The sequence below is a fragment of the Ursus americanus genome, chromosome 30, assembly GCF_024610735.1.
Source record: "Ursus americanus isolate L20-20 chromosome 30, mUrsAme1.1.p, whole genome shotgun sequence".
Lineage (NCBI taxonomy): Eukaryota > Metazoa > Chordata > Mammalia > Carnivora > Ursidae > Ursus > Ursus americanus.
The window spans coordinates 2,403,492-2,429,289 of record NC_142156.1 but is presented as its reverse complement, the minus strand read 5'-3'; the positions used below and the strand labels follow the sequence as shown (position 1 = coordinate 2,429,289).

The 25,798-nt window shown below is 50.2% G+C and overlaps 1 protein-coding gene across 1 annotated transcript in view; it reads right to left on the bottom strand.

Annotated features, from left to right (window-relative positions):
• Window positions 1–25,798, bottom strand: part of SEZ6L (seizure related 6 homolog like) — a 69,072-nt gene that overhangs the window by 19,823 nt on the left and 23,451 nt on the right. The window contains exons 10-12 of the mRNA XM_087857156.1: window positions 9,787–9,983; window positions 3,991–4,185; window positions 929–1,120 (exon numbers count right to left, since the gene is read on the bottom strand). Coding sequence (XP_087713282.1) covers window positions 929–1,120; window positions 3,991–4,185; window positions 9,787–9,983 — 584 coding nt within the window. The remainder of the gene's footprint in view (window positions 1–928; window positions 1,121–3,990; window positions 4,186–9,786; window positions 9,984–25,798) is intronic.

The window sequence follows — 25,798 nt, the reverse complement described above, 5'->3', positions numbered from 1 at the left end:
TAGGACCCGGACTAAAGAGGCAGATGGGGATCCACAGTGGGAGGGCCAAGATTCCTTGTTGCACGTGAACCCAGAATAAGAAAGTCCCCCTTTTCTACGCAGAAGCTTTTAATTTTGACGTCGCCCTGCCGGTAGCTTCTGGAGCTCGAGCTGGCCGAACTCTTAATAGAGCTGCTCGCAGCACGCTCGTATAAAATATTCCCCAGTCCACACATTGTGTGAGGCTTTGTTCCTTCTGCTTTGCCTCCTGTTTCCTCTGAGCAATGGTTCTGATCCCCGGCTGCACATGGGAACCTGGGGGGCGCGGCGGCGGGCTTTGAAAAACCTCACTGCTCGCGCTAAGCCCCAGACCAGGAGCTCCGGGGAGTTTTAAAACGTCCCGAGTGATTCCATGCACAGTCAGGCTCAGCCCCCTTGGACCACTGCTCTCTACCCTCTCTCTTTGGCAAGAAGAGTAATTCCTCCCTTGTCAGAGACTTTTTTTTGGATTCTTAATGATGAAGAAACCTCCAAAGTCTTTTCTTAACCAAATATCTGGATTAGTGGCTTCACATAGAAAAGACCAAAGAAGAGTTTAAATCCACCAATTTTGTGTCCTGTGGATGGCTTGATTTTCGGCAGAGTCAGGCAGGTCTGGGTTTGACCTTGGCCTCTACTATTAAGGGGCTGTGTGACCTGGGGCGATGATTTCACTACTCTTGCCGAGGCAGAAGGGAGGGACATTCGGTAAAGGACTTAGCTCAGTGCCCGGTAAATGTACCGTAAATGTTAGAGTACGCGTGCCTTCAATCTGCCAGCTACGGTCAGGGGACAGCAAAACAGTAAGCCCTCTCGAAGGGTGGGATGCCTCCTCCTGGCAGCCCAGCCCTCCACCAGGAATAAGAAGAAGCGAACCCCCGTCTGCATCAGGTCAACAGATCGGACTCACAAACGCAGTGGGGCAGGCGCGACGTCCAGATGGGCGTGCCAGTCTCGCGGCTGTAACATGTCAGAAGAGAGCTCCCTTCCAGCACAAAGCCGGGGTTGCACGTGTATTGAATGGTGGTCCCCACCAGCAGCACAGGATCCGAAATTAAGCGGGTCGAGTGGTCCACTTCCCCGGGGTCGGTGCAGTACATAACTACGGATGAAATCAGACCCAGAGCGCATTAGCAGGCTGGATGATCCCAGGTTTGCTGAGAACTACGCAATGATCTGGGAAGTTTCCTAACTTGGTTCTTTTCCTGTTTGGAAGATAATGCATCTGAGCTCATCAAAGGTGGCTGGAGAAGAGGCCAGGATGATAGAGACCTGAACGTAATTCCACTTACAGGAAGTAGCCCACAGAAATGTTTGCATCTGGACCCAAAGACCTATGTACGAGGTTGTACACTGCACGATTATTTGTAACGGTAAAAAGAGAGAGAGAGAGAGAGAGAGAGAGAGAGAGAGAGAAACAATGCAGATCCTTTAACAGGGCAAAAGTTAAATACGGAATAGCCGTTCTATGACATCTTGAGAAACCACCGAAGAAGAGAGCAAAGTGAGGGGACCTTCGCTGCTTTCTTTGTGGTGCCTGAATCTAGTAAAACAAGCATTCATTACTTTTCCATGAAAAAATCAATATACACAAAGGGAAAACAGCAAGCCAATTAAAAAAAAGAATGAAGTGCACAATATGTGTGATATGAAAAGGTTTCTGGGTTTCCGAGTTGAGAAAACAGCAGTGGTAAAATATCCTTATCTATAGCTGTTTCTGTACAAATATCTGTGTCTATATACAGACGATACGCACGTGCATACGTCTATGTGTGTGTGTAACACACGATGCAACTGGAACAACACAGAATAAACTTGTAAGAGTGGCGTCAATTCACGAGGGATTTCTCTCTGTACTTCCGAATGTTACCGCTGCTGAGTTCTGTAAGTAAGCACCTGCTACTTGCGTAATGGGAAGGTACGTTCATGTACAATTTTTGATGTCGAGTGTGTAGTTGAACTGATGAATGAATGAATGAAAGGCATTGACAACCCCCGGGGACTTCCGGAGGGGAGACCCCACTGTTCTCAGGATGCACTGCTGTTCTTGTTTCACTAGAAGAGAAACCACCGAGGCAGGTTGGTGGGTCTCTGTCTTAGATGCAGAGGGACAGGCAACCAGCGTGGGCACCTGAACGCTGATACCCAGAAGGGGACCAATGCAAATTCATCTGCTCGAATTTGGGTCTTTTGCTGGCAAAAATTGAGGCCATCGAAGAGTTTCCCAGAGAGAGCTAGTATATGTCCCCTCCAAACCTTTAGAACCCATTAACACAACATACATCATCATTATGATTTAAAACATTTAAAAAATCATTATCATTATTATTTTATTAATTAATTTTTTTAAGTAGGCTCCACGCCCAGCACGGAGCCCAATGCGGGGCTTGAACTCAAGACCCTGAGATCAAGACCTGAGCTGAGATCAACAGTTGGACGCTTAACTGACTGAGGCACGCAGCCGCCCCTAACAAATCATTATTATTAAAAATATTTAAAAAAATCATTATTATTCAAAAGATTTAAAAATCATTCTTCAAAAAATTTAAAAATCGTGATTATTCAAAAAATGTCAAAACTCGTAATTCAAAATTCGTACTAAATCGTTCTTATTCAAAAATTTTAAAACCATTATTATCCAAGAATTGAAAAAAGTTCTTACTCGAGAATTTTAAAAATCATTATCATTCAAACATTTAAAAATCATTATTAAGACATGCATATTTAAAACATTTTATAAAGTAATGATGGGGTGCCTGGGTGGCTCAGTTGGTTGCGCGTCCGACTTTTGGTTTCGACTCAGGTCATGATCTCAGGGTCGTGAGATCGAGCCCTGCATAGGGCTCTGTGCTAAGTGTGCTGACTCCATGCTCAGTCTGCTCGTCCCTCTACCTCTGCTCCTCCTCTTGCTCACACACACTCTCTCTCTCGCTCTAAAATAAAGAAATACAATATTTGGGGGAAAAAAGTAATGACGTCATAGATAATGTTAATATGTCTGCAATGGGTCTCACTACCCAGGGAGCTTCTCACCATTGGTTTTTTATTTTCCATCAGAATACACTCACACTCACACCACCCCCCCCAACATGCAACCAGATGGAACAAACAGATGTTTATGTAGCCAATTTTGAGGATTTTTAGCAAGCTTTTTCATGTTTCCCCCAATTATAATTAATTTTCTTTGCCGTTGGAATATTTGTGACCAGGATTGCGTATACCCCCCACCCCCCTTTCCCAATACCCTCTTTCTGTGCTGACACCTCATATTTCTTATCGTGCAACTGGTCACTCAAGGCAGGCCGAGCAGATCTACCAAAGTATCCCCAAGGATTGCCAGCAAGATGGCTGCCAAATGGAGGCTTGTGTAGGAGGAAGCAGGAAGCAAATGGTTAGCAGGAAGAGGCCAGCTTCAAATTTAGCTCCTCCCCCAACGCTACTAGGATTCGGTGTAGAAGCCAGAAACACCTCCTTTTTCTCCTGCTTTTCAAGACACCAGACGCAACTATCACCAGCCATGCCTGCCCACACTACTGAGGGCAGCAGGCAGAAGGCCCCAGGAGTCTGGGCTGGGTGCTGTCTGGATGAAGCCAGCTTCCTGTGATAGGGGTCTACCCGGGGCTCCAAGTTCCAACTTAGACTGGTCTTGCGTAACTACCACAGGTATTTTAATGATGAATCTGAATGATGTTTTTTATGCAGGTTTTACCGCAGTCTACACCACTCCCTATTGTCTCTCCCTCAGCCTATTTCCCTCATTTACATTATCTGCCAGGCTTCTGGAGGCCCCCGAGCCTGACATCTCTGCCCTAGAACTCCAAGAGGACATTTGTGAGGAGGGCTGGAGAGCTGGTGGAGTAGGAGGGAGGCCAGACCCTACATGAAGTGAGTCCACCACATTCCATGAAAAATACCCCATGGGAGGGATTTACCACCCACTGCCCTAGAGGAAGAAAACAAGATGACTCTTACTTTTCTCACAAAATGGGGGGTCGCTGCTCCAGCTGAGGTCCCACTGGCAGGTGAGGGTGTCACTCCCCACTATGTCATAGCCGGGGTCACACTGGTAGGTGACTCTGGCTCCTCGCACAAGCTCCGTATGAGAAGTGGTTTTCCAGCCGTTCTGGATCTCGGGCAAGTCGGAGCAGGAATCGTTTCTTGACACCTCTTTAAAACAAAAACATCGTCCTTAGGTGAGGAGGTGGGCCTTTCTGTGTGGGGTTCCCTTTACGAATGTCAGAGGAAAGAGCAAACAGAAGAGAAAGTCTCCAGAAATAAGCAACACACTTTGAAATCCCTTAAACCACAGGAACTCTGCGATAGTGAGATTTTATGATAAGCTCTTCCTGTGGGCCGCAGAACTTACCAAGCATTCTTTTGGTTTGACAAAGTCAGTTTAGGATGTAGAGCGAGACAGAATCCTAGCCCTACCACTTACTAGCAGTGTGATTCGGGGGACACCCCTTCTCTCTGTGCCCACCCCACCTTGTTATTCTCACCTCCTGGAATTCACATTCTCCCGTACTCCCCGCAATGCCCAACAGGGCTGATGTTCACAACCAATGGGCTGTTGCCGGAGTGACGATGTGTGGCTCCCGAGGCCAGGTCATAAGAGACGTTGAGAGGCTCTCCCCTTGCTCTCTAGTGAGGGTGCTCAGGGCAGCCCTCTGGAGCGATCCATGTGGAGACAATCTAAGGCCTCTTGCCAATGACTGGCGTTGACTTGCTAGCCACACTAGCAAGCCATTTTGGAAATGGAGCCTCCAGCCCCAGTCAAGCCCTCGAATGAACACCACCCTGGCCGACATCCTGACTACAGACTCATCATGAGAAATCCCAAGTCAGAACCATCCAGCATGAACTCCTGTGTTCCGGACCCACAGAAAGTGTGTGATCATAAATGTGCATTACAGGGCACCTGAGTGGCTTACTTGATTAAGTGTCTGCCTTCAGCTCAGGTCACGATCTCCATGTCCTGGGATCGAGCCCCATGTCAGGCTCCCTGCTCAGTGGGGAGCCTGCTTCTCCCTCTCCCTCTGCCCCTCCGCCCCCTGCTCATGCTCTCTCTCTCGCTCACAAATAAATAAATAAGTAAATAAAATCTTTAAAAAATTGTGCATTGCTAAAGGGGGAGGGGCATATTTTGTTACACAGCAATGGTAGCTAACACACTCAGCCTCATCCAAAGAATGTCTGTAAATTCATGGTTTGGATGAATTTGTAATATGTGTTTTTGTAATACGAATTAAGATAAATTCCCAACTGTTGAAATAAAAATAATTATTGGTGCATTCTTTAAATCATGTTGCGTATCATCAGCAAACATTAACCACACTCCAAAATAAGGTACACACAGCTCATTATCCCAGAGTCTTCCCCCGGAAGAATCCTGCCTTCCTTCTGCAAATCCTCGTTACTGAGACAGCAATGCAAAGCCCACTATTACTGTCCTTGCTTTCAAGTGCCCACTGCACAGATTTTGAGAAGAGAGCTAATTATGCCGTATAATTAATCTGCAGTTCTTATGTGCTTCTGGGGAAAGCAAAGCACCTTCCCTGTCTGCAGGAAAGTCATTCTGAGAAACAAGCAACGGCTTTTCCTGGGATTTCATCATGATTTTATTTGGGGAACGGCGATCTCAAGGGTGTCTGCAAGAAGAAGGGGAGAGGGAAATGGCTTCTGGAATGGCTTCATGGGGAACAGGAGTCTCTATTTTTAGGCCTTTGAAAAATCAGCCAAGGCCCGGATTTAGGACACAGCTGCAAATGCTCAAACTGTGGTTGAAAGGGGAGAAACAGGGGTAGATCCTGGGTATGTGGTCTGTCTTGTGCCACATGCTTCGAGACTGAGAAAGGTTTGCTTGTCTGACTTTTCAATCTGAGCCAGCATGGTGACAAACTCCCGTGGGACCTCCCATCTCCTTTGTGGCATTCATCACATTTGTGATTACCGAGTTGGGGACACCGTGACTTGGATCTTGGCCCCACTGTTCACTAATTCAGTGGCCTTGCCGAAGTCAGTTAGCCTTCCTGTTCGTCAGCTGCTAGACCCCACCCCCAGAGACTCTGATTCAGAAATCTGTATGTTTAGCCAGCACCCTACATGGAGGTTCTGGCATCATCGTCCTTGTGGGCCCTTAACTTTGTGAAGAATGAGATAACTGGCCTAGGAATTGGAGGGCTTCCCTTTTGGTCTTTGTTTTAGAAGCTGTGTGACTCCAGTCATGTTGATAAACATCTCTGAGCCTCATTGTCCTCAATCGTAGAGTTGAGACCAGAATCATGACCCTGTCTATCACTGAGGGCGATGTGAAAACTAATTAATGTGCAGGATATGATACTAAGATGAGTTTTATATGGATTCAGTCATTTGTTTGACTAACATTTTGTGAGCATTTCCTATATGCCAGGCACTAGGAATATGGGGATCTGAAGTCATGGTCCCCAGTCTCATGGACAAGATCAGCATCATGGCCCAACTTTTGGGTAAAAGAGATACTTAAATGCACTGAGTACATGCCACCATTTACCGGTCTTATGCTCATGGCAGACATCACTAATCAATCACAGTAATCTCTTTCTTTGAATCAAATGGAAACCTCCCAATCCTTCTCATCACAGATTCCCAAGAACAACTGTCGTTTGATTGGAGTTGACCTACAACATGGAGCAGACTTATTATCCTAGGATTAGAGGAAAAAGCACATAAGTGACCAAAACCTCTTTGAAAAACACTGCTCACTCATCTCTGCTTTTTTATTCCCTTGCCTCCATGCCCTTGGCCACAGACACTGGCAAAGTGTAAGAAACAATGAGGAGAATGGTCTTTGCTTCTGTCTGGGCAAAACAGAATTATGGGAGGTCAGAACTAGGTCAGCCCAGAGTGTTCTTATGGAAGGTTCTTACCGGCAGTCCTAGCAGTCTAACCTTGGCCACATTGCAGAGCTGGGTGTCAGCCCTGAGATCATTTTAGGAGCTTCAGAGATCTCTAGATGACCACAAACCCCCCTGACCCTTCCATGTGAACTCTGCTCATGAGAATTGCATCTATGTCTGGTTAAATCTAGATCCAGGAAAGCAACTGCCTCTTCCCATGCCACAGCAGACATTACTAATCAATCATGTCACTCTCCCCCCACTGACCTCAGGCACGGACTCCTCAGAATTCTTTTCAACATGGTCTTCAACATGGGTAGTCACAAGCAATTGGTAGGCATCAGAATTAAATGCAGAAGCCAACCTGCCTTCCCTGTGAAACTGAGCACGTGTTTCTTTGACAGAAATAAGAACAGGATTGTTCTCTTTGTATGTCGCCCACATTAGCCCACATTAGCTAGGCTGTGTATCCCTGAAACCCTGAAACTGCCTCCCCAACTTTCACCAGCCAGAGAAATAAAGGCAGGGAGAGCAGTCTAGTCATCCCTGGGTCCTGGTGCCTGGTGCAGGACCTAGCACACGTGAAGAGACTCTTGTGGACCAAACTCTCTGGAAAATGGAGATAATGCATTTGAAGATGAAACACAATAATATCTGGAAGAGTGCCTGCCAATTTCAAATTGTCACACAAATCTAGTTTCAGCTTCGATAAAGAGGAGTACCTTCTCTTCAAGATGGCGCCACACTGAACGTTGGCCAGACTTCCGGGTTAACCTTGAGCAGCCTTGGATAAGGTCATATTTCTGCCACCAAGCCGAATGTGGTTTTGGAAGACTGACTCAGACACCAGAGGAGATAAATGAGCAAAATTATGACCTCATCTTACAACCGGAAGGTGGAGGGCAGCGGCATGAGGAGAAGAGACGTCTAAGGAGAGAGACCGAAGCTAAGTCACTAGAAACTCTCCCTCCAAAGGCAGCTGACTCTGGAAGGCACCTCACCTGGGCAGCCAGCACGAGCCGTCCCCCTGTGCCCAGGGCCCTCCCCATAAAGAGTGGGGAACCCACAGAAGTAGCAGCAGTAACTCTGAATACACTTAACAGCACAATCAAGGAGAAAAAGGCCCCCGAGAAACATAAAAAAGATCAACACTCGTGTCTGCCTGTCTGAGAAGCGTACACAGGGGCAGGGATGAGAAACGTCTCCCAGCTGGAATCAAGCAAAGGAGCAAGGGACTTATTTTCACAAGCACATGGCTCTTTGAGACAGCCAAAGGTCAGGGAAGGGGCTTGTGTTTTAGAGGCAAGAGGTGGGACACAGAGAATACCTTATATTGGGGACGGATGGGCAAATCTCCAAGCCAGGGGGAAGAAGGAATCGCAGACACAGAATCTGCCTCAAGCCAGAGAGTCTTTGATGGTGGGCACGGTAGTGGGGAGACTTGGCAGAATGAAACCCCCTTTCTTCCCCCTTTTTTCCATCCTGGAAATCAAGATGTCTGCCTCGTTCCTGGATGACCCAAGCAAGTTCTCTGATTGCTGGCCGAGTCCTGCTCGTTGAAATCCTTAGCGTACAACCACCCACCATCTTGGGTGCCAAAAGAGTTAGGTCTTAGGTACCCCCTGTGTCTCCCAAGTTCTCTGCCATTGCCAAGAATATCAGAGGTGGAGAAATGCTAAGAGCTGGGGGAGCCAGGAAGCCCGGGGGTGAGCCCCAGGTTCTGCCCTTAGCAAGCAAGTCCTTTACCCTTGGTGGCCCAGGGCTGCTTCTGCTGTGACATGACAGGGTTGGAGCAGATCTGTCAGTTCAAATCCTGTCTGGGGCTAAGATTAGTGGGATTTCACAGCGGTCCCCGGACTGTTGCTGGTGGCAGAAGCAGGGTGGGGTGGGGGTGGGATGAGGGACAGAAGGAGTTCTGTGTGGGTCATGTTAAATCTGAGATGCTTGTTAGATATGCAGGACGGTAGTTAGCGGGGAGTTGGGTAGAGAGTTCCTGGGAGAGGTCAAGGCTGGAGGCACAAATTAGGGGCCAATAGAACACAGAGCGGCATTGTAGAGAACGTCAGGACTGGATGACAGTGTATGGGGGGGTGAGTCTAAACAGACAGAGGACAGGGCTCCGGGTGGAGCTCGGGACCCTGCAGTGTTCTGAGGAGGGTGAGGGAGGCAGCAATGGAGAAGGGGGAGTCACAGTTGGGAACGAGGAAGGAAGGCTGTGGATGGAAGAAACGGTAAGAAGGGGATGTTGGATGGCCAAGCGCGAACTTCGTAGCAGTTTTTTTGGTTTTGTTTCTGTTTTAATGTGAGGGCGAGAGAAATGGGTTGGAAGCCACAGCGAAGAGCAAGCAAGACACCTCTTGTCTCGCTGGGTCCAACAGCACGGGAGGTGGGAGAGAACCCGTGGTCTCCGTTGGAAGGGGCTGCAGGGGAAGAAGAGCCCTGAGGGAGGGAGAGCTCCGCTTCAGTGCAGGCAAGACGGCGGAGATGCTGTTCTGAGAAGCTGCGGACACAGGACAGTGAGCTGAGGACAGAGTCCCAGCTGACCGCAAGGGAAACACCATGAATCTGAAAGTCACGAGGCATCATCTACGAAGCCCTGATATCGGCCCTCTGCAGCAGCTGTCAGTTTTTCCATTTTACAGATCACAAAAAGGAGGCTCGGAGAGGATCTCACAGCTATTGAGAGCAGTATTAAAACTCAAACCCTGGTCCTTTCGACCAGAGAGCCCAGATGCGTAAAAACTACACACATTGACTGTGCCAATATGTTAAAAGACCCATGTAGCACAGAATCCCCCAAAAGATATATCTAGAAGAAAACATCTACACACACACACACACACACACACACACACACACACACACACACAAATGGACTGGAGGAGACACTTACCTATGTAGTTCATGATAAATCCCTGGCCCTTCCCGAAGATGAGGCCAGCAGGGTCTGAGTGGAATTGGATGGTTAGGTCCGGCGTGGACGAGTACAGCTTCTGGGGACCACTGTTCCCAAGGTACTGCCCCAAGATGTGAGGCATGACCTCATCGCCGTCATAGATAGTCAGGATGTCGCTGTTGCTCAGGTTCAGGCTGGGGGGCGAGGCAGAGAGAAGAGGAGGGGTCTTGTGAAACACAGTTACGGGCATTCAACAAGCCTTGGATTTATTTTGTCGGGGAGGCATACTCGGAGGCAGGTGCCAGGCTAGGAACCGGGGGTGAGGTACGCGGTAGGCAGAGACCGCAGATGTGAGCAGGACACACTGATCCTGCGTGCCCGGGTTTGGGGAGGGACTGGGCTTCTGAAGGCTCACGCAGGAGATGGTCTTCCCTGCAAGGAGCTCATTGCACGGTCGAATGCTGAATTGTCAGTAGAGTTGCCTTCAACGCCGGTGAGGCTGAGTGCTGGGCACTGGGCTACCTGCTGGGGGTGTGGCGTGGGTCTTCCATTCTTCTGGGTTGCAGAGCAAGCTGACTGCCTCTTAATTAGAACCTGCATCTTCATGTCAGGTGAAATGAGCCTTCCCAAATCATTATGTGGCCAAGTCCTCAAAACTAAAACCCGGGTATCTATGATGTTCAGGGGATGGGGTGGAGGGCGGGGTGGAGGCACCTTGTTCCTGAAATATGCTCAAACCTGCTATCAATATTCATGACATGAAAGGACGACCCATTTCCAGAGACTCGAATGCAGGAAAGCACCTTGACACTAAATATCAGGACTGCACCGGACAGTTAATAATCCAGAAGGCGCTTCAGTGTGCCACAGACACGTGTTATGGGAAGTGTGCTGGATAAAAACTGATCTCTGATTGAAAGGATGCCGGGTAATTCAGCGTTGGCTGCAGACAATATTAACTCATACCTTTTTTCCTTCCATTCTCCTCCTTCCCTTCTCTCTTCCGTCTTTCACCTCTTCTTGTGTCCCTCTCCCTAATATTTTTGAACACCTCCTATCTGCCAGGTCTGTGTCAGGGGACACAAGAATCACAGAGCAGTGGTGGATTTAGACTAGGAAACCAGGGATTGTGGGAGCAGTTACGATCCAGGTGCATGCAGAGAGAGGAGACAGGGGGGCATCCCGGAGGCCTCCCTGGTGGAGGTGATGTTTGCATGGGATCCTCAAGAAAGATTAAAGGGCTATAAGGTTGATAAGCAGGGGGTGGTGAGAAAGCAAAGCAGAGGCAGAAGGAAAGAGGGACCAAGATCGTGGCTCCTGAAGGAATCTGCCCACTGGTCAGTGTTTCCCAGCTGTGGGTATAGACACTGAAGCCTGGAGGGGTGTAGGAGCCAGACCCTGAAGGGCTTAGAGAGCCAAGTTCATGTGTTTGGATGTCATATTGCTTGGGATGGGAGCAGACAGACACTGCCCGAGGAGAGGTATTCCAGGAAATGGCCCTAAGCAAAGTTCGTAGAACCCATGCAGAGTGCCCCCAGCCCTCCCTCCTGACAGGTCATCCAGGGTGGTGTTCTCCTTCCTGGGTCTGGGAGGGGGAGGACGGGTGGAAACCACCCAAGCAGGTGCTTCTGCTAGTAAGAACAAAGTAACAGAAACACAAGGAACATTGTGGAAGGGTGGCTCCCAGAGGGCAGGAGACATACTGTATTCACAATGATGTCCTCCCCAGCACCTTTCACACTCCTCCCAGGGCCGGCTTAGGGAGATTCCAACTGCCCGCATGACCACCATCAGTTTCCCTTGTACCACCCCCCAAACACCCTCTCCTAACAACAGCTGTCTGCTGGCTTTACACGTGTGGCTTCAAGACGGGGCCCCTAGAGTCATACCCTCTGCCAGTTTCCAGCGAAGGTTACAGCCTCTAAACCCTATGGTACCGAAATTCTGGATTTGCCACCTTCCCTCGCACACCATAGGTGCTCGATAAATGCACAGGTATGAAAGAGCCTGCCAGAGAGTCTATTCGACAGCAGAAACGGTGCGGTTGATGTCAGCCTCTTGACCTGTGCGAGGGAAGAGCCTCTTAACCCCAAGAACCACGAAAACATCAATCGTTCACAAAAGCGCTGGATGAGGCTGCTGTGAAACATGGTAGATCCCCAATATTTATTCCTTAAGCTGACTTCACAGCTGATCTGCTGGTGACCGTGAGCTCCAGAGAATCTGCAGCTTGGCTTTACTCTATCACCCATTGATCTAAATGCAGCAGAAGCATCTTCAAGGGGGCAAATAGCTTTCGTTTGAAAACCCTAGCATGACTCTTTGTCCTTCGTAAGGTAGGAGGCAGCAGAATGCACTGCCTTGGGAATCCGCAAGCTTTGGTGGATTCTTGGCTCTGATACTTGCACGGGGTGGGGGAGGGGGCACCAGTGTTTCTGACATTCCTTGTCTGTGAATTTCCAGTCCATGTCATGGGCTTTCAGAGTGAGGTAAGGCATCCTGAAAGTCTGGGATCAAAAGCCAGATGCACTGACAGCATCTGAGCAAGTCTGGTCAAGTCACTCGAACGTGAAGTCATGTCACCGTGTCATTATGGATGTCACCATCACCACCACCATCACCACCGCCACCACCACCATCATCATCACAGCATCACCAGCATCATGGTTGCCACGATCAGGCTCTCTTTAGACGGCTGTCTACACCAAATGACATCAGATGACTTCCAACTAAGGGTGGTTTTGTTCCCTGGGGGACAGTTTGCAATGTCTAGAGACATGGTGGTCCCAACTTGGCGGGGGGGGGGGGTAGGTGGGCACTGGGGAGTCGATGGTAAGGACTCTGTTACACATCCCACACTGCACAGGATAGCCTCCCACGACAAAGAATTCTCTCACTGAAAATGTCAATTGCGCTAAGGTTGAGAAACACTAATTTATGTGAATGCCTTTTGTCAACAGAGTGCAACAGACTATTCATTGCAACTTCTATTGTCCTGGGATTTCAGCAGAGGTCCCCTAAGCTAAGAATAAGCAAATAGCATATGGAAAAGCATTCCTACTTTTTTAAAGGGCTATTGACTGAAATTGGGTCCTCGCCTGAGCAAAGATGAGTGTCTCTTGGAGTCTGGCTGATCTGGGAGGCCACCCCAGGCAGCACGGTGAGTAAGCGAGATAGGAGGAAACAAAAGAGCCAATGTATAGTCGCTGATGGGAGAGTTCCACTGTGGGCACTGGGCTCAGTCCTGCAGGAACAGTGAACGATGGTGCAGAACATACCTCGGGGGAGAGGGAACTGGGAATTTATCCTCCACCCCCATCCCTCATTGGCTGAGGGCTGCTCTCAGGGGTACCAAGCCCCCAGCACTTCTGGGATGCCCACGAGAGGCTTGCAGTAGGAAGCCATGGTGGGTACACAGTGGCAGATGCTGCAGAGCTTGGATAGGGCCCCAGGGACACCTGCTACCACCATCAATACATCATTTCTGGTCTGAGCTCCTCCTCCCCTATCTCTATCTTGTAGAAGGCAAAGAATTTACTGGGCCCCTGAAGAGGCTTGCAGGAAGGAGTGACTCAGAGAGAGTGTCACTTAGGAGGAAGAACAGGGGGAGGGGAGAAAGCCTATCACCCTCCGCTTAAGCCAGGTGGGGAGGGCTTCAAGGGCACTCTTGGTGGCTTGGCAGGTGTCTTTGGGGTTTGGGGAACAGTGACTGCATTTGATGCTCCCCAAGAGAAGAGTAATGACAAAAGTCAGACAGGAGCTGCCTGCCCGCCTTGGGGCAGAGCCAAGAGAGAAAGAGGCGCTGGGAGTGATGACAGTGGGCGGGAGATTCACGTTTCCGGGGGCCAGATATGGACCTTGAAGATAGGAGCCACTGTGGGTCTCCTTAAAAGTGTTCCCCATCCTGAAAGGATGATGGGGTCCAGCAGAAGGGAAAGCCAAGAGCAGCCAGACTCAGGAGGCTTTGTCCTCAACACGTTCCCCGTAAGAGAGGACAGCCCCGGCTTTCTGTATCTTCCATAGCAGGACAGTGCTGTCCGTCCTGCTTTCCGTGAGAAGGAAGCAGCCCTCCCAGCCTCTTCCTGCTGCAGAATTCCCAGCCCCAGGAGCCCTGTGGAGGGTGCGGGAAGTTTGAAAATGAATGAGGTTCAGGGCTCTATGATTAGTAGACTGAGTCACACTTGTTATGACCAGAAGACCTCTAAAAATGAAGCTTCCAGCCCAAGAAGTGCCAAAAAAAAAAAAAAAAAAAAAAAAAAAAGAAAGAAAGAAAGAAAGAAAAGAAAAGAAAAAAAGTAGACCGTGAATGAAGGAGCAGTGAAAGAATGTTATTCTCTGCTGAATCCTTCTGGATCCACCTTTTTGATAGGTTCCACCGATACATGCAAACGCCGGTCAAAATTGATCCCCTGCCCATCTCGAAAGATAAGCCTGCGTTTAGCCCGCCCGTCCAGCGTATTTGATACACCAGGGACATCCAGGGTCCCTGCTGCTGGATCGTCCACAGCTACCGAGATGAAAATGCAGACTTAGCAGCCCAGAGACTGGTCAGGGGCAGAGCAGGGGTTTTTCCACTGAGGACCCGAGTAAGATGTGGGCCAGAGACCATCCAGGGAGGCGCAGAGAAACCAGGATGTTGCCGTGACTCCAGAACCACCGGGAGGTGGAGAGGTGTCAGCAGGCCAGTGGCTTCGATGGGACTGGAATTGGGTGTAGCAGGTCCCCTCTTAGAAAGGACGCCGCAGGGCCAGTCCCTGCCTGCTCCAGCCCCTCTCTGCTGCCAGAGGGCAAGGCTCTCCAGGAGACCCCAGCTTCTGGGTCTCCTTCTCTCCCTGTCTCCTCGGCCACTGCCTTTAGTTCTTCTCCATCCCTTTTCAGATAGACTGCAGGACAGCACCTCCTTGCCTAGCCCCAGTCCCTCTCCTTGGCAGCCAGGTGAGTCCTTCCGAAACATAAATCTGGCCCCTTCGCAGAACAGATGAATGAAAAGCAAAATATGGTGCATCCAGCCATGAATAGGAATGAGGCCCCATGGGCGCTATACCATGGGTGAACCTTTGACTTTCTGCCGAGTGCAAGAATCCCGTCACAAACGGCCATTCGGTGCACGATTCCACTACGAGGAAATATTCAGAATAGATAGTCATAGAGACAGAAAGCAATTTAGTAGTTGCCAAGGGCTGGGAGGAAGGGTCTGGGAGGAACGGAGACCTCCGGCTCATCAGGTGTGGGGTTTGTTTCGGGGAGGATGAGAGTGCTTTAAAACTAGATGGGGGTGTGGGTTGCACAACATTGTGAGTGTACGAAATGCCACTGAACCTTAGAAGTTAAAATGGTTGAGGGGCAACTGGGTGGCACAGTGGTTGAGCGTGTGCCTTCGGCTCAGGGCGTGATCCTGGCGTTATGGGATCGAGCCCCACATCAGGCTCCTCCGCTATGAGCCTGCTTCTTCCTCTCCCACTCCCCCTGCTTGTGTTCCCTCTCTCGCTGGTTGTCTCTATCTCTGTCAAATAAATAAATAAAATCTTAAAAAAAAAAAGACGTTAAAATGGTTGAGGGCACGTTAAGCAAGTTTCACTTCAATTACAAAGACATTGCTGCTCATGTCAGGGTAAAGTGCAAATTTTTGACTTCAGGGTTTCCCTGTACCTATTTTCTGTACCCCCTTACCTCCCCACAGCTTCCTCCCTCACTATCTCCTTCAACCCCAATATTTTACACTCCGGCCAGAATCCATTACCCGTCAATCTCTCCAAGGATTGTGGAAGCACCTGCAAGGCTTTCTGCAGGCCATTGTCCCCTCTAGCCTGAATCTTAATTTAACCTTGCGGCTGTAGACCTGGATAATTCCCGCCCCCTCATCCCCGTCACAGTCTTCTGTGATTCACTCATGCATGGAGCCCCCCGCTGCCCCATCTGCGTCTGGGCTGGAAGCCCCTTCTGCATTCACCCCTCCTACGGAGCTCAGCACTCGACGCTCCAGTGGTCTGGGGCATGTGCACTAGACCAGAAGCTCCCTGAGGCCAGGGGGCAGGTCTGTCCTGCTCACTGCTGTCTGTATCCCCAGCTCAGGACCGTGCTGAGCGTGTGTCGGATGAATCAGCACCAGTCCAGGGGCAGATAGATGTCTGGATCTGAGCCTCAGGTCCCACCAGGGTAGGCTGTAGCTCTCACCGCTTCTCTGCCTGGGGCTTTGACCCCCAAATGGGCTTCCTTGCATCAACCTTTGGAGGGGAACTCCTCTCGTCCTGGCTGCTTTCAGCACTGGCCCCCACGAGTTAACTGGGAAGCTCTAAATGGCTGGAGCTGCCCCAAATGATTTCTGCCCCACCTGCCTCCTTGGCCCTGATTGCCTACACCCCCATTCTTCTTCGATATGCCGGTTGTCAGAATCAAGCTTGGTACCATGACACCCCTACGTTGTCTGATGAGCCCCTCCAATGCCAGCCCATTGGCTGGGTTGTAGCTCCCTCTCCCTCCCCACCTTGGTCCTGCACCAGGCATATCCTGCAACCCCTTCCAGGGTCTGAGCAGCCATCTGTGAGCCCACTATCCAATGCTCCCACTTCTGGTGTCCCCTGCCACCTCCTCCTTGTCTCAGGGCCAGATATCTGAGAAAAGATCTCCCAAGACCCTCAGTTAGCTTTTGAATAACAACCATGCTGCCTACTGAGTCTTAAGGACTCAAACAACAGCAACAACATCGCACGCTAAGACTTAGAATCATGCCCATTTGATAGATCAGGAAACTGAGGCTCAACTGGGAGAAACACTTGCCCAAGGTCACAAAGGAATCAGACCCAAGACTCTAAACCAGGTCTGTTAGATGTCAAAGCCTGAGATGTGAACCACTATTTTACACGATGTTCCGTGAAAGCCACGTGCACATATCTCCACAAAGTGTGACTAGGGACACCTGGGTGGCTCAGTCAGTTGAGCGTGAGACTCTCGATTTCACTCAGGTCATGATCGCAGGGTTGTGGGATCGAGTCCGGTGCCTGGCTCTGTGCTCAGCGGGGAGTCTGCTTGAGATGTGCTTGCTCCCTCTGCCCTTCCCCCGCTAAGTAAAGAAATAAAATCTTAAAGAAAAAAGTGTGACTAGCTTCAGTCTGGTATCAGAAAGTGTGAAAAACATTACACACAAAATCTGCAGTATGAGGAAGCCCCATCTCACTGCCCCTGGCATCCCGCTGTGCCTTACGTTCTTACAACAACATCACCAAAGTCCATGCGATTAGACCCATCATTTCAACTTTTGTTTCCCTACAAAGGTAATATTTCTTCTTTTCCTACAAAGGTAATATTTCTTCTCTCTACAGACTCGCTGTGTTGAAAGATTGTCTCCTAAACATTTTACATTTCCTGATAACAATTAAATCTGCCTCGTTTTGTTGTCATTATCGATGGTGTATAATCGAGTATGTAATAAAACCAGCCTTAAACGGGTGACTTAGTCTGGAGGGAGGGAGCTTTATTTTGGTAGATAGAAAGTTTCTGTTCCGTTTTTTGACATATTTAAAAAGAGTCTGGGCACCCGGCTGGCTCAGTCAGTGGAACATGTGACTCTTGATCCCGGGTTTGTGAGTCAAGCCCCACGTTGGGTATAGAGATTACCTAAAAGCAAAATCTTAAAAAAATAAAAACAAAAAAGAAGAGCCTGGGAAGGATGCATAAGAAATTCTAGTTACCGTGGTTGCCTCTAGGGAGGGGCCCAGGAGAGGTTGTTTGCTGTGGAAAAGAGGGAAACTTAATTTTCACTGTAGACTCATTCATACTTTTGGATTTTTGAATCGTGTGAATATATGACCTCTTCAAAAAGGATAAAAACAGCTCGACGGGGTCCCCATTATTGTTTTCAGTAGGGTCTAGAGAGCCAGAGAGGTTAGGGTAGAATATAAGTCGGGGATTCTGACACAGATAGCGAACCCTGGTTTTGCGCTGGTGAAGTAATTCTTCTCTTGGCCAGCAGAGAGCAGTGTACGCCTAAGCATGGACTGCCATTCGGGGCAGCAGGTGCCCCCATCCACACCTCAGCCAATCAGGAGCCCGGATGTGGGGGCAGGTGGTAGGTGAGCTTTGGTAACTATTGAACTGCAGTTAATATTCCACAGAGGACGTAGAAAGAAATGATGAGCAAGCCACCTTGCTCTTTCTTTCTTACTTTTTAAACAAATGGCTGACCCTTGCTTAGAAATCTTGCCTTTAGAAGGCTTTCCCCAGTGGCGTTCACGAGATGATTTGAGCTAGACAAACGTATTTGAAAATGTCGAATGGTTATGTATTTATTTAAATATGAATTAGGAAAAATATATAAATATTTGGTCTGCACATCAAACTTCTAATTTCATGGACATTATTTTGCTTAGAGTAAGCCAAGTGAAAAAGCAAGCCAATTTATATGCAGTTTAAGGGGGGGAAAATCAGAAGTAGCTGGTAATAGAATGGGGCGGTGGAAAAAGCGAAATTAAGAATAAAGTCCAGTGTCTCAGGCTTTCTGGACTTCTTGGGGGTCCGCTGTTGGGACCCCAGCCCGCTTCTGGTGTCTCAAACGTCTTTGTACACCAGACACTTTGCAGCCCCTAGACCTGCCTGGGCCTGCGCTGTTCCCTTCATCTGGGATTAAGGGACTTCACCTCTCTGCTTGACAACATTTTACTGAATCCCTCAAGGTCCCTCCGTGCTCCCTACCTGACCCTGCATTTACAGCCATATGATAACTAGCCAAGTTTTCTTTTCTTTTCTTTTCTTTTTTTTAAAGATTTTATTTATTTTGTTGACAGAGATAGAGACAGCCAGCGAGAGAGGGAACACAAGCAGGGGGAGCGGGAGAGGAAGAAGCAGGCTCATAGCAGAGGAGCCTGATGTGGGGCTCGATCCCATAACGCCGGGATCACTCCCTGAGCCGAAGGCAGACGCTTAACGACTGCGCCACCCAGGCGCCCCCCTAGCCAAGTTTTCCATAAGGCTTCCCACATGCCAGGAGCTGTTGCAAGCACTTCACACACCAATTCTATCCTCAGACAAAGCCTGTAAGTACCACTGTCCTCACCCATGTCACAGAGAAGCCAACTGAGGCACCCAGTGGTGAAGAAGCAGGCTGCAGCTTGAATAGCTGGTCACTGAGGACAGCGAGAATCCAAACCTACATGCTTGGTGGGGGGAAGCTCTGTCAGCTCCCACACCGGATTGCCCAAACTCCCTGAAACCATGTGCTCTTCTCCCCCGTATCCCCAAGCCCACCATAGGGCTTGGCGCCCCCGCCGACAGCCCTCAGCGCTGCGGAAATGCTGGGGATCCCTGTGGCCCAGTGCTTGTTTGGTTTCAATGAAATTCGATAAAATGGCAGACCGAACAAGAAACCATACCAGCTCCAGGGAGGACATAAAATACCAATCTTTCTGGCTCCCTGAAAGGACACCTGAATGCATAAGAAAATGCACAGTTTTCTTATGGCCTTTTTTGTGCTTCCTCTGTCCCGAGACACTCACCAGGCGCCCATGGAGGTCAGGCTCAGGACCCGACTCTGGCCAGTGGGTCTCAGTCCTAGCTGCACGGAAGATTCTCTGGGAAGATTTAAGCCCTCCCCATAGTGCTTAGGCTGCACCCCAGACCAATCAGACCCTCAGCATCTCGGGGGTGGGGCCCTGGGATCAGTGTCCCTCAAAATTCTCCAAGAGGCTGCACTGGAAGCCAGGACCCCAAGGCACTGCTGTGCTGTGGTTTCAGTGAGAAGGAAGCGTCCACCGCCTTCCCTCCCTTCTCTGGTTTCTCCACCCCTCCCCCCTCCACCAATCCCCCCTCTCCTCCCCAAAGAGAATGAGAAGAACGAGACTCCTGTGCTGGACCTGCCTTTCCTCTGGGACCACCCCCGGGCCGGGCTGCTTCTCATTTCCATAGCGCTGGACAGGGCCATCTCCGAATGCGGGGGGCAAAGCTTTGTCAAGGTCAACGACACCCAGCATCAGGGACTGGGAGAAAACCCACCAGCTCGTCACTGGTTTGCCTATGAAGAAGTCAGTCCTTAATCCTCCCCCCCCTTGGCGATTTTGCTCCATCTTGAGAGGTAGGGCTAGGAGAATGGGCTCTGGTTCAAATCCTCTAGGGGCCGATTTCTAGCTGGGTGACCCTGAGAAAGTGGCTTAACCTCGATGTCCTCACCTGTAACATGGGGATAGTATTGTGGGGAGCTGTAAAGGAGATAATTAGGGCCAGGAATTTGATTAAAAGAGCATCTTTGGCCTTTAAAAGAATATTTATAATGAATGATACTACCCTGCCAAGGGATGAGGGGGAGGGGTTGGGTGGGGTGGCAACAAAACCCAGCATCAGGAGATCGCACCGGGAGCCACCCCCTCTGCCACTTCCCTGCTCTGTGACGATGGGTGAGTCTGTAGCCCAGCCTGGGCCTCAGTTTCCCCAGATGACAACCTCAGAATCCATGAACTGTAAAAAAATGAATTAACAATGGCTATGATCTCCTCGTGCTTTATGCTTTCCTTCTATTTGGACGGTTGGACGCCACATCCCCCCCCTTCCCCATTCAGCAGCAACGAAGGCGTCAGGGTGGGAATACCAGGATTCAGACGTAGGTTGCTGAGGCCTGGGCCTCTGGGACCTAAGTGTGACCACGGACACAGATCTGTGGCCCTGCCATGACTTTCCTGAGTGGAGATGCCCACACCTCTTCCTCTTTCTGGATGTGTTTCTCCAAATACATAAAATTAGTGGGTGGGCTCTGAGGCCTTCTTCATTAGGACTCTGAGTCAGGGTGCAAGAGCTGGGCCTGCGAGACCATCATTAAAGCCGAATTAAATAAGAGCGGAATTAGGGTGGATTGGGATTTGTGGGGTGTGTGTGTGAATGCGTGTTTGTGGTGTGTGTGTGAGCTGCTGTGTGGTGTGTGTATGTGTGTGTATGGTGTGTGGCGTGTATGCAGTGTATGTGCAGTGTGTGTGTTATGATGTATGTGTGCATGCAGGGGTGGCGGAGGCCGGTGCGTGAGCGCACGCGCACGCACACACACACACACACACACACACGCAGGCAGTGGTGGCCCTGGCTCTGCGTGGCTGGAGGAAGATGTTACAGAGCTGTCCCCAGCAGGAGCTGACAGCTGCTGGATGTGTCCCTGTCATTCCGAATCCCCATCACGACACACACTGAAGGCATCACTGCAGAGCCCGGGGTGGCTCCACGGACGCCGGGCGCGGGCTGGGGCGTGTGGCCCTGGCACAGGAGGCGTCCTCCAGGACAAAACCTCCAGGGCTCACACGAGCTCCCCCAGGAGGCGCCGGGCGGGGGTCCAGGGGTTTCTCCCGGCCACGGACATCAGGGGACCGTGGTCAGGGCCTCTGGTCAGCACGCGCTTTCTGCACCGCAGCACTGACCATGGCCCTGTTTGCTCAGAACTCTCAAGGGAGGTGGGCTGCCGTCAGGACCGTGTCGCTTCCACTCCGAGAGGCAGGGCCAAGAGCTGGTGTGGGCTAAGGGCCCCAACCCTGGCACCTGCACATCCAGCTGGCCAGCCGCCGAGAGCCCCTCTGAACATCTGTCTCTTTCTCCGTGTCGCGGAGGACGTTATCGTGCGGATTCCTTGGTTGCTCTGAGAATTAAGTAAACTGACCCAGGTACTGTGCACGTGGGGAGACTGGCTGGCAAGAAGGGCTCGATCCGTGGGAGCTGTTATCTCCAGGCCTCGGGTAATCTAGCGCGATGGCAGCCACACGGAGGGCCCTCAATAAACCCCGCTGAATAGTAAGTGTGCGAGGCCACTGCGTGTCAGGCCTTCATAAAACAAGCAGCCACGTCTCCCCAGGGTGTCAGATCTAATTGCAGGCGAATGCCCTGAGCTCTTAGCGTGCACCGGCAAGGCAACAGCCCAGCTCAAGACAGGGGCGGGTCCCCTCCCACAGCTGCTCTTGCCATCACCAGGGCTGGAAGAGTGCGGAGGCGCTGAGGGGCAGGAAATGGGCAGGTGTTGGGGGATGATCTATCCCAGAGCTGGTGCTACCCTGTCACCACGGACCATACCAGTCCCTTGCACATAGTGGGACGGGGAGCACTTTTCCATGAACCCTCTTGATTCCTCACTGTCACACCAAATGCTGAGCTCAGGGGTAATCAACTCTTGTGAGTGCATGAGTGTGTGTGTGTGTGTGTGTGTGTGTGTGTGTGTGTGTGGTTGCATAACGGAGCTCAGTGTGTGCACGTGCCAGGAGAAAGAAGTCATCATCATCATCACCACCATCATCGGAGCCATTTAAATTATTCAGTGTGTATAACGCACCAGGTCCTTGAGTTTCATTCCCTCGGACTCTAAGAAGTGGGTCTCATTATGATCCTCATTTTAAAGATAGGAAACTGAGATTCAGAGAAGTGGAGTGACTTATCCAAGGTCACACAGCCAATAAGTGGAAGAGCTGGGACGTGAACCCAAGACTTCCTACTGTGAGCAAAGGCCTTCTTTCCCTCCTGTATGTTGGGGGTATCGTGTAGAGAATGAAACATTTCCCGAGCCTTCTAAATTCCAGGTACTCGTGGGCGCCTGGGTGGCTCAGTTGGTTAAGCAACTGCCTTCGGCTCAGGCCGTGATCCCGGGGTCCTGGGATCAATCCCCGTGTCGGGCTCCCTGCTTGCGGGGAGCCTGCTTCTCCCTCTCCTCCACACTCATGCTCTCTCTTGCTATCTCTCTTTCTCTCTCTCAAATAAAGAAATAAAATCTTAAAAAAAAAATAAATTCCAGATGCTAAGTGCAAATCTCATCTCTGTCACTTCCAAGACGTGGGATCGTAGGCCAGTTCCTCACCTCTCTGAGCCTTGGATTCCTTCGGTAAAATGGGGATGGTGAGGGTCACCTCATAGGGCCGTCATACACGGTGATGTCATTAGGAGCCTTGGACGGGAACCAGGAGCCCTGAGTTCTAACCCCCACTCTTCCCTGGCCGATGCAGCTTGAGTGCAGACATGATTTCAGAGGTCTGTCCCTCTCTGTGTCCACGCTCCTTGCAGCGAGCCTTCAAAGCACCTGCCATCAAGAGGCCTTGAACACTGCTCCTCAATGTCTTGGAACCCTGGCTCGTCACCATGGGAAGAAGCCTGAGCTAGCTCTGGCAGGATGGAGCTTATGGCCAACCCACCCAAACACATGAGAAAGACCAGCCACAATCTGCACTTGATCTTGGCCAAAAGGCCGAGAAGCAATCAGCCACAATCTGCAAATCCACTTGCCCAACCCATCCCTACCCAGAGACGCACGCGTGAGCCCACTGAGACCAGAGCTGCCTTGCTGACCTGTAGACTCATCAGCAATGAAACAAGCTTGCTGTTTTATGCTGCTGAGTTATGCTGTAACAAGGGGTCACTTGTTACACAGTAAGAGCTGACTGATAGAGTAACCTTGGGACAGATTTTTCCCATTTCCAGGCCTCAGTTTCCTTATCTGCAACAGGATGGGATTTGGGCTCCAGGAACTTTGCTGTTCTTGGATTCTTTACAACTTTTGGCCCCGGGAAAAATCCCATCTCCCTCCGCTAATGGATGGAAGGTTTTTACTTCTACTGGAGCCATTGCTCCCATGATTTCTGCTGGACATCTGTGCTTCTTTTTTTTTTTTAATAAAGATTTTATTTATTAATTTGACAGAGAGAGACAGCCAGCGAGAAAGGAAACACAAGCAGGGGGAGCGGGAGAGGAAGAAGCAGGCTCATAGCGGAGGAGCCTGATGTGGGGCTCGATCCCAGAACGCCGGGATCACGCCCTGAGCCAAAGGCAGACACTTAACAACTGCGCCACCCAGGAGCCCCAGGACATCTGTGCTTCTGGGGTCAACACTGCCCTCGATTGCTGACCCCTTCTTTTTTTTGCCTGGATCTCAAGCTGAATTCTTGCAGCCCAAGGCAGCGACATCCCTGTTTTAAGAACTGTACTGCCTCTGGACAAGGCACTTAATTTTTAGGGCTTGGAATTAACTTAGCACAGAATAGGCTGGCAGTACCTGAAGAGAAATATTCCACGGCTATCAATCATATGGTTACTGGGCTTTGTTATTAGGTCCTTTTATTTCCTGGTTAGAGAACCGTGTTGGAGCCATAAACAGGGAAAGATTTGGGGCTGGGCTCTGTTGCAGAGCCAGGGAAGGCAAGCGGGACGGAGCCCAGCTGAAACTTTTTTCTTCCACAGATGCATGGCTGAGATAGGTCCCAGGAAATGGGGGCTGTGGGGGTGGGGCAGGCACCTCTCTGAGCCTTCATTTCTTCTGTAAGATGGGGCTAGCAGTTTCTCCCTTGTGGAACACCTCACTACTATTTATTTTGTGGTTGTAACACTGGTTTTGGACCAAGAGATCTGAGTTCGAGTCCTGGCTCGGCCCCTCCCCAGTTGTGTCCTCCAGCAACTTTGTCTCTCTCAGCCTCAGTGCCCTTATCAGTAAAAGGGGATAGCCATGCGTGCCGGGGTGGCTCAGTCAGTTAAGTGTCTGACTTCAGCTCAGGTTATGATCTCAGGGTCTGGGGATCGAGCCCTGGGTCGGGCTCCTTGATCAGCAGGGAAGTTTGCTCGTCTATCTGCCCCTCCCCCAGCTTGTGCTCTCTCTCTCTCTCAAATAAATAAAATCTTTAGAAAAAATAAAAGGGGTGGCACCTGGGTAGGCTCAGTTGCTTAAGCATCTGCCTTCGGCTCAGGTCATGATCCCAGGGTCCTGGGATCGAGCCCCACATTGGGCTCCCTGCTCGGTGGGGAGTCTGCTTCTCCTTCTCCTCCCTGCTCATGCTCTCTCTCACTCTCTCTCTCAAATAAATAAATAAAATCTTAAGAAAAAGAGGGGATAACCAGTGGGACATCACATAAGTGTCCTGGTAGGAGTGAAATGAGTTAATATGGGTAAAAGCCCTCACCAACTGGCAAACGCCAAGTGCTTGATGGGTGTAAGGGATTTTTTTCGATGGCGTCATCATCGATGAAATAACGCATGCTGAGTATTTAGCATGAAATGCGGCACAGAGGAAGGGGCGAAAGGAATGTTGACTGTGGTTATTTGCTGATTTAAGGCCAGAAACTCTACTAAGAACGTCACATTATTTAATTAACTCACACGCTCACCACCTCGCTCTCTCTCTCTCTCTCTCTCTCTCATTCAACAGATACTTATGGAGCACCTGCTGTGTGCCAGGCGCTGGGGGATCCAGGGAGCAAACACCTCGTCCTGGGGCGGGGAACGGCCACCTGCTGTCACCTGCCCAGGCCACAGAGATAGTGGGCGTGGCAGAGCCAGGATTTAAATGTAGCTCTTTTGGACTCAAGAAACTGCAGCGTCTCCCCTGTCACGTGGCATTTTCAAGACTGTGACTGACCGCTGTGCTCTGTGTCTACCGCCATGCTTAGGTTGTTTTTCTGGTCCTAGCTCGGACTTGCTGTGTGATGCTGGGCAAGTTACTTGCCCTCTCTGGGCCCCTCCCAGCTCTTCCAGTCTACAATGCCTTCACCACTAAATACTTATTTCTTTTATTTTCCTTTCTGTGCTTTATCTTGAGAGAGAGAGAGAGAGAGAATGAGAGGGAGGAAGAGAGAGAAATTTCAGAAACCCTTAAGGTTTTAAAAGGCTCATGCTTAGCTGTGTTTTAGGTAAGCTGATGGAGCTGACAGGTACAGGATGGGTTAGGGAACAGGCATTTGGTATGAAGGAGGTTTAGCCTGGGGGGTCCTGACTCATTTTAAGATTATGCACCCCCCTTCCCACCTCTAACACCAATAACGCAAAGCAGACGGTTCTAATTAAAGCCATCATTCAGGGCATCTCTTTGGTGTCTAACGGTCCCTGTTTTCACAGCTCGAGAGCCCTGCTCCCAGGGGCCCTTCCTGGAATGCCCTTCTGCATTCCAGCTCGGCCAACTGACACCCTTCAAGATTCTGCTTGGATGTCACCTTCTCTGTGACAGTCCCACAGCCTGCAGAGCTAATGCAGGGTCCTGCTACCTCCCCTCCCTCGACTCCTCCAGCCACACCACTCAGCCTG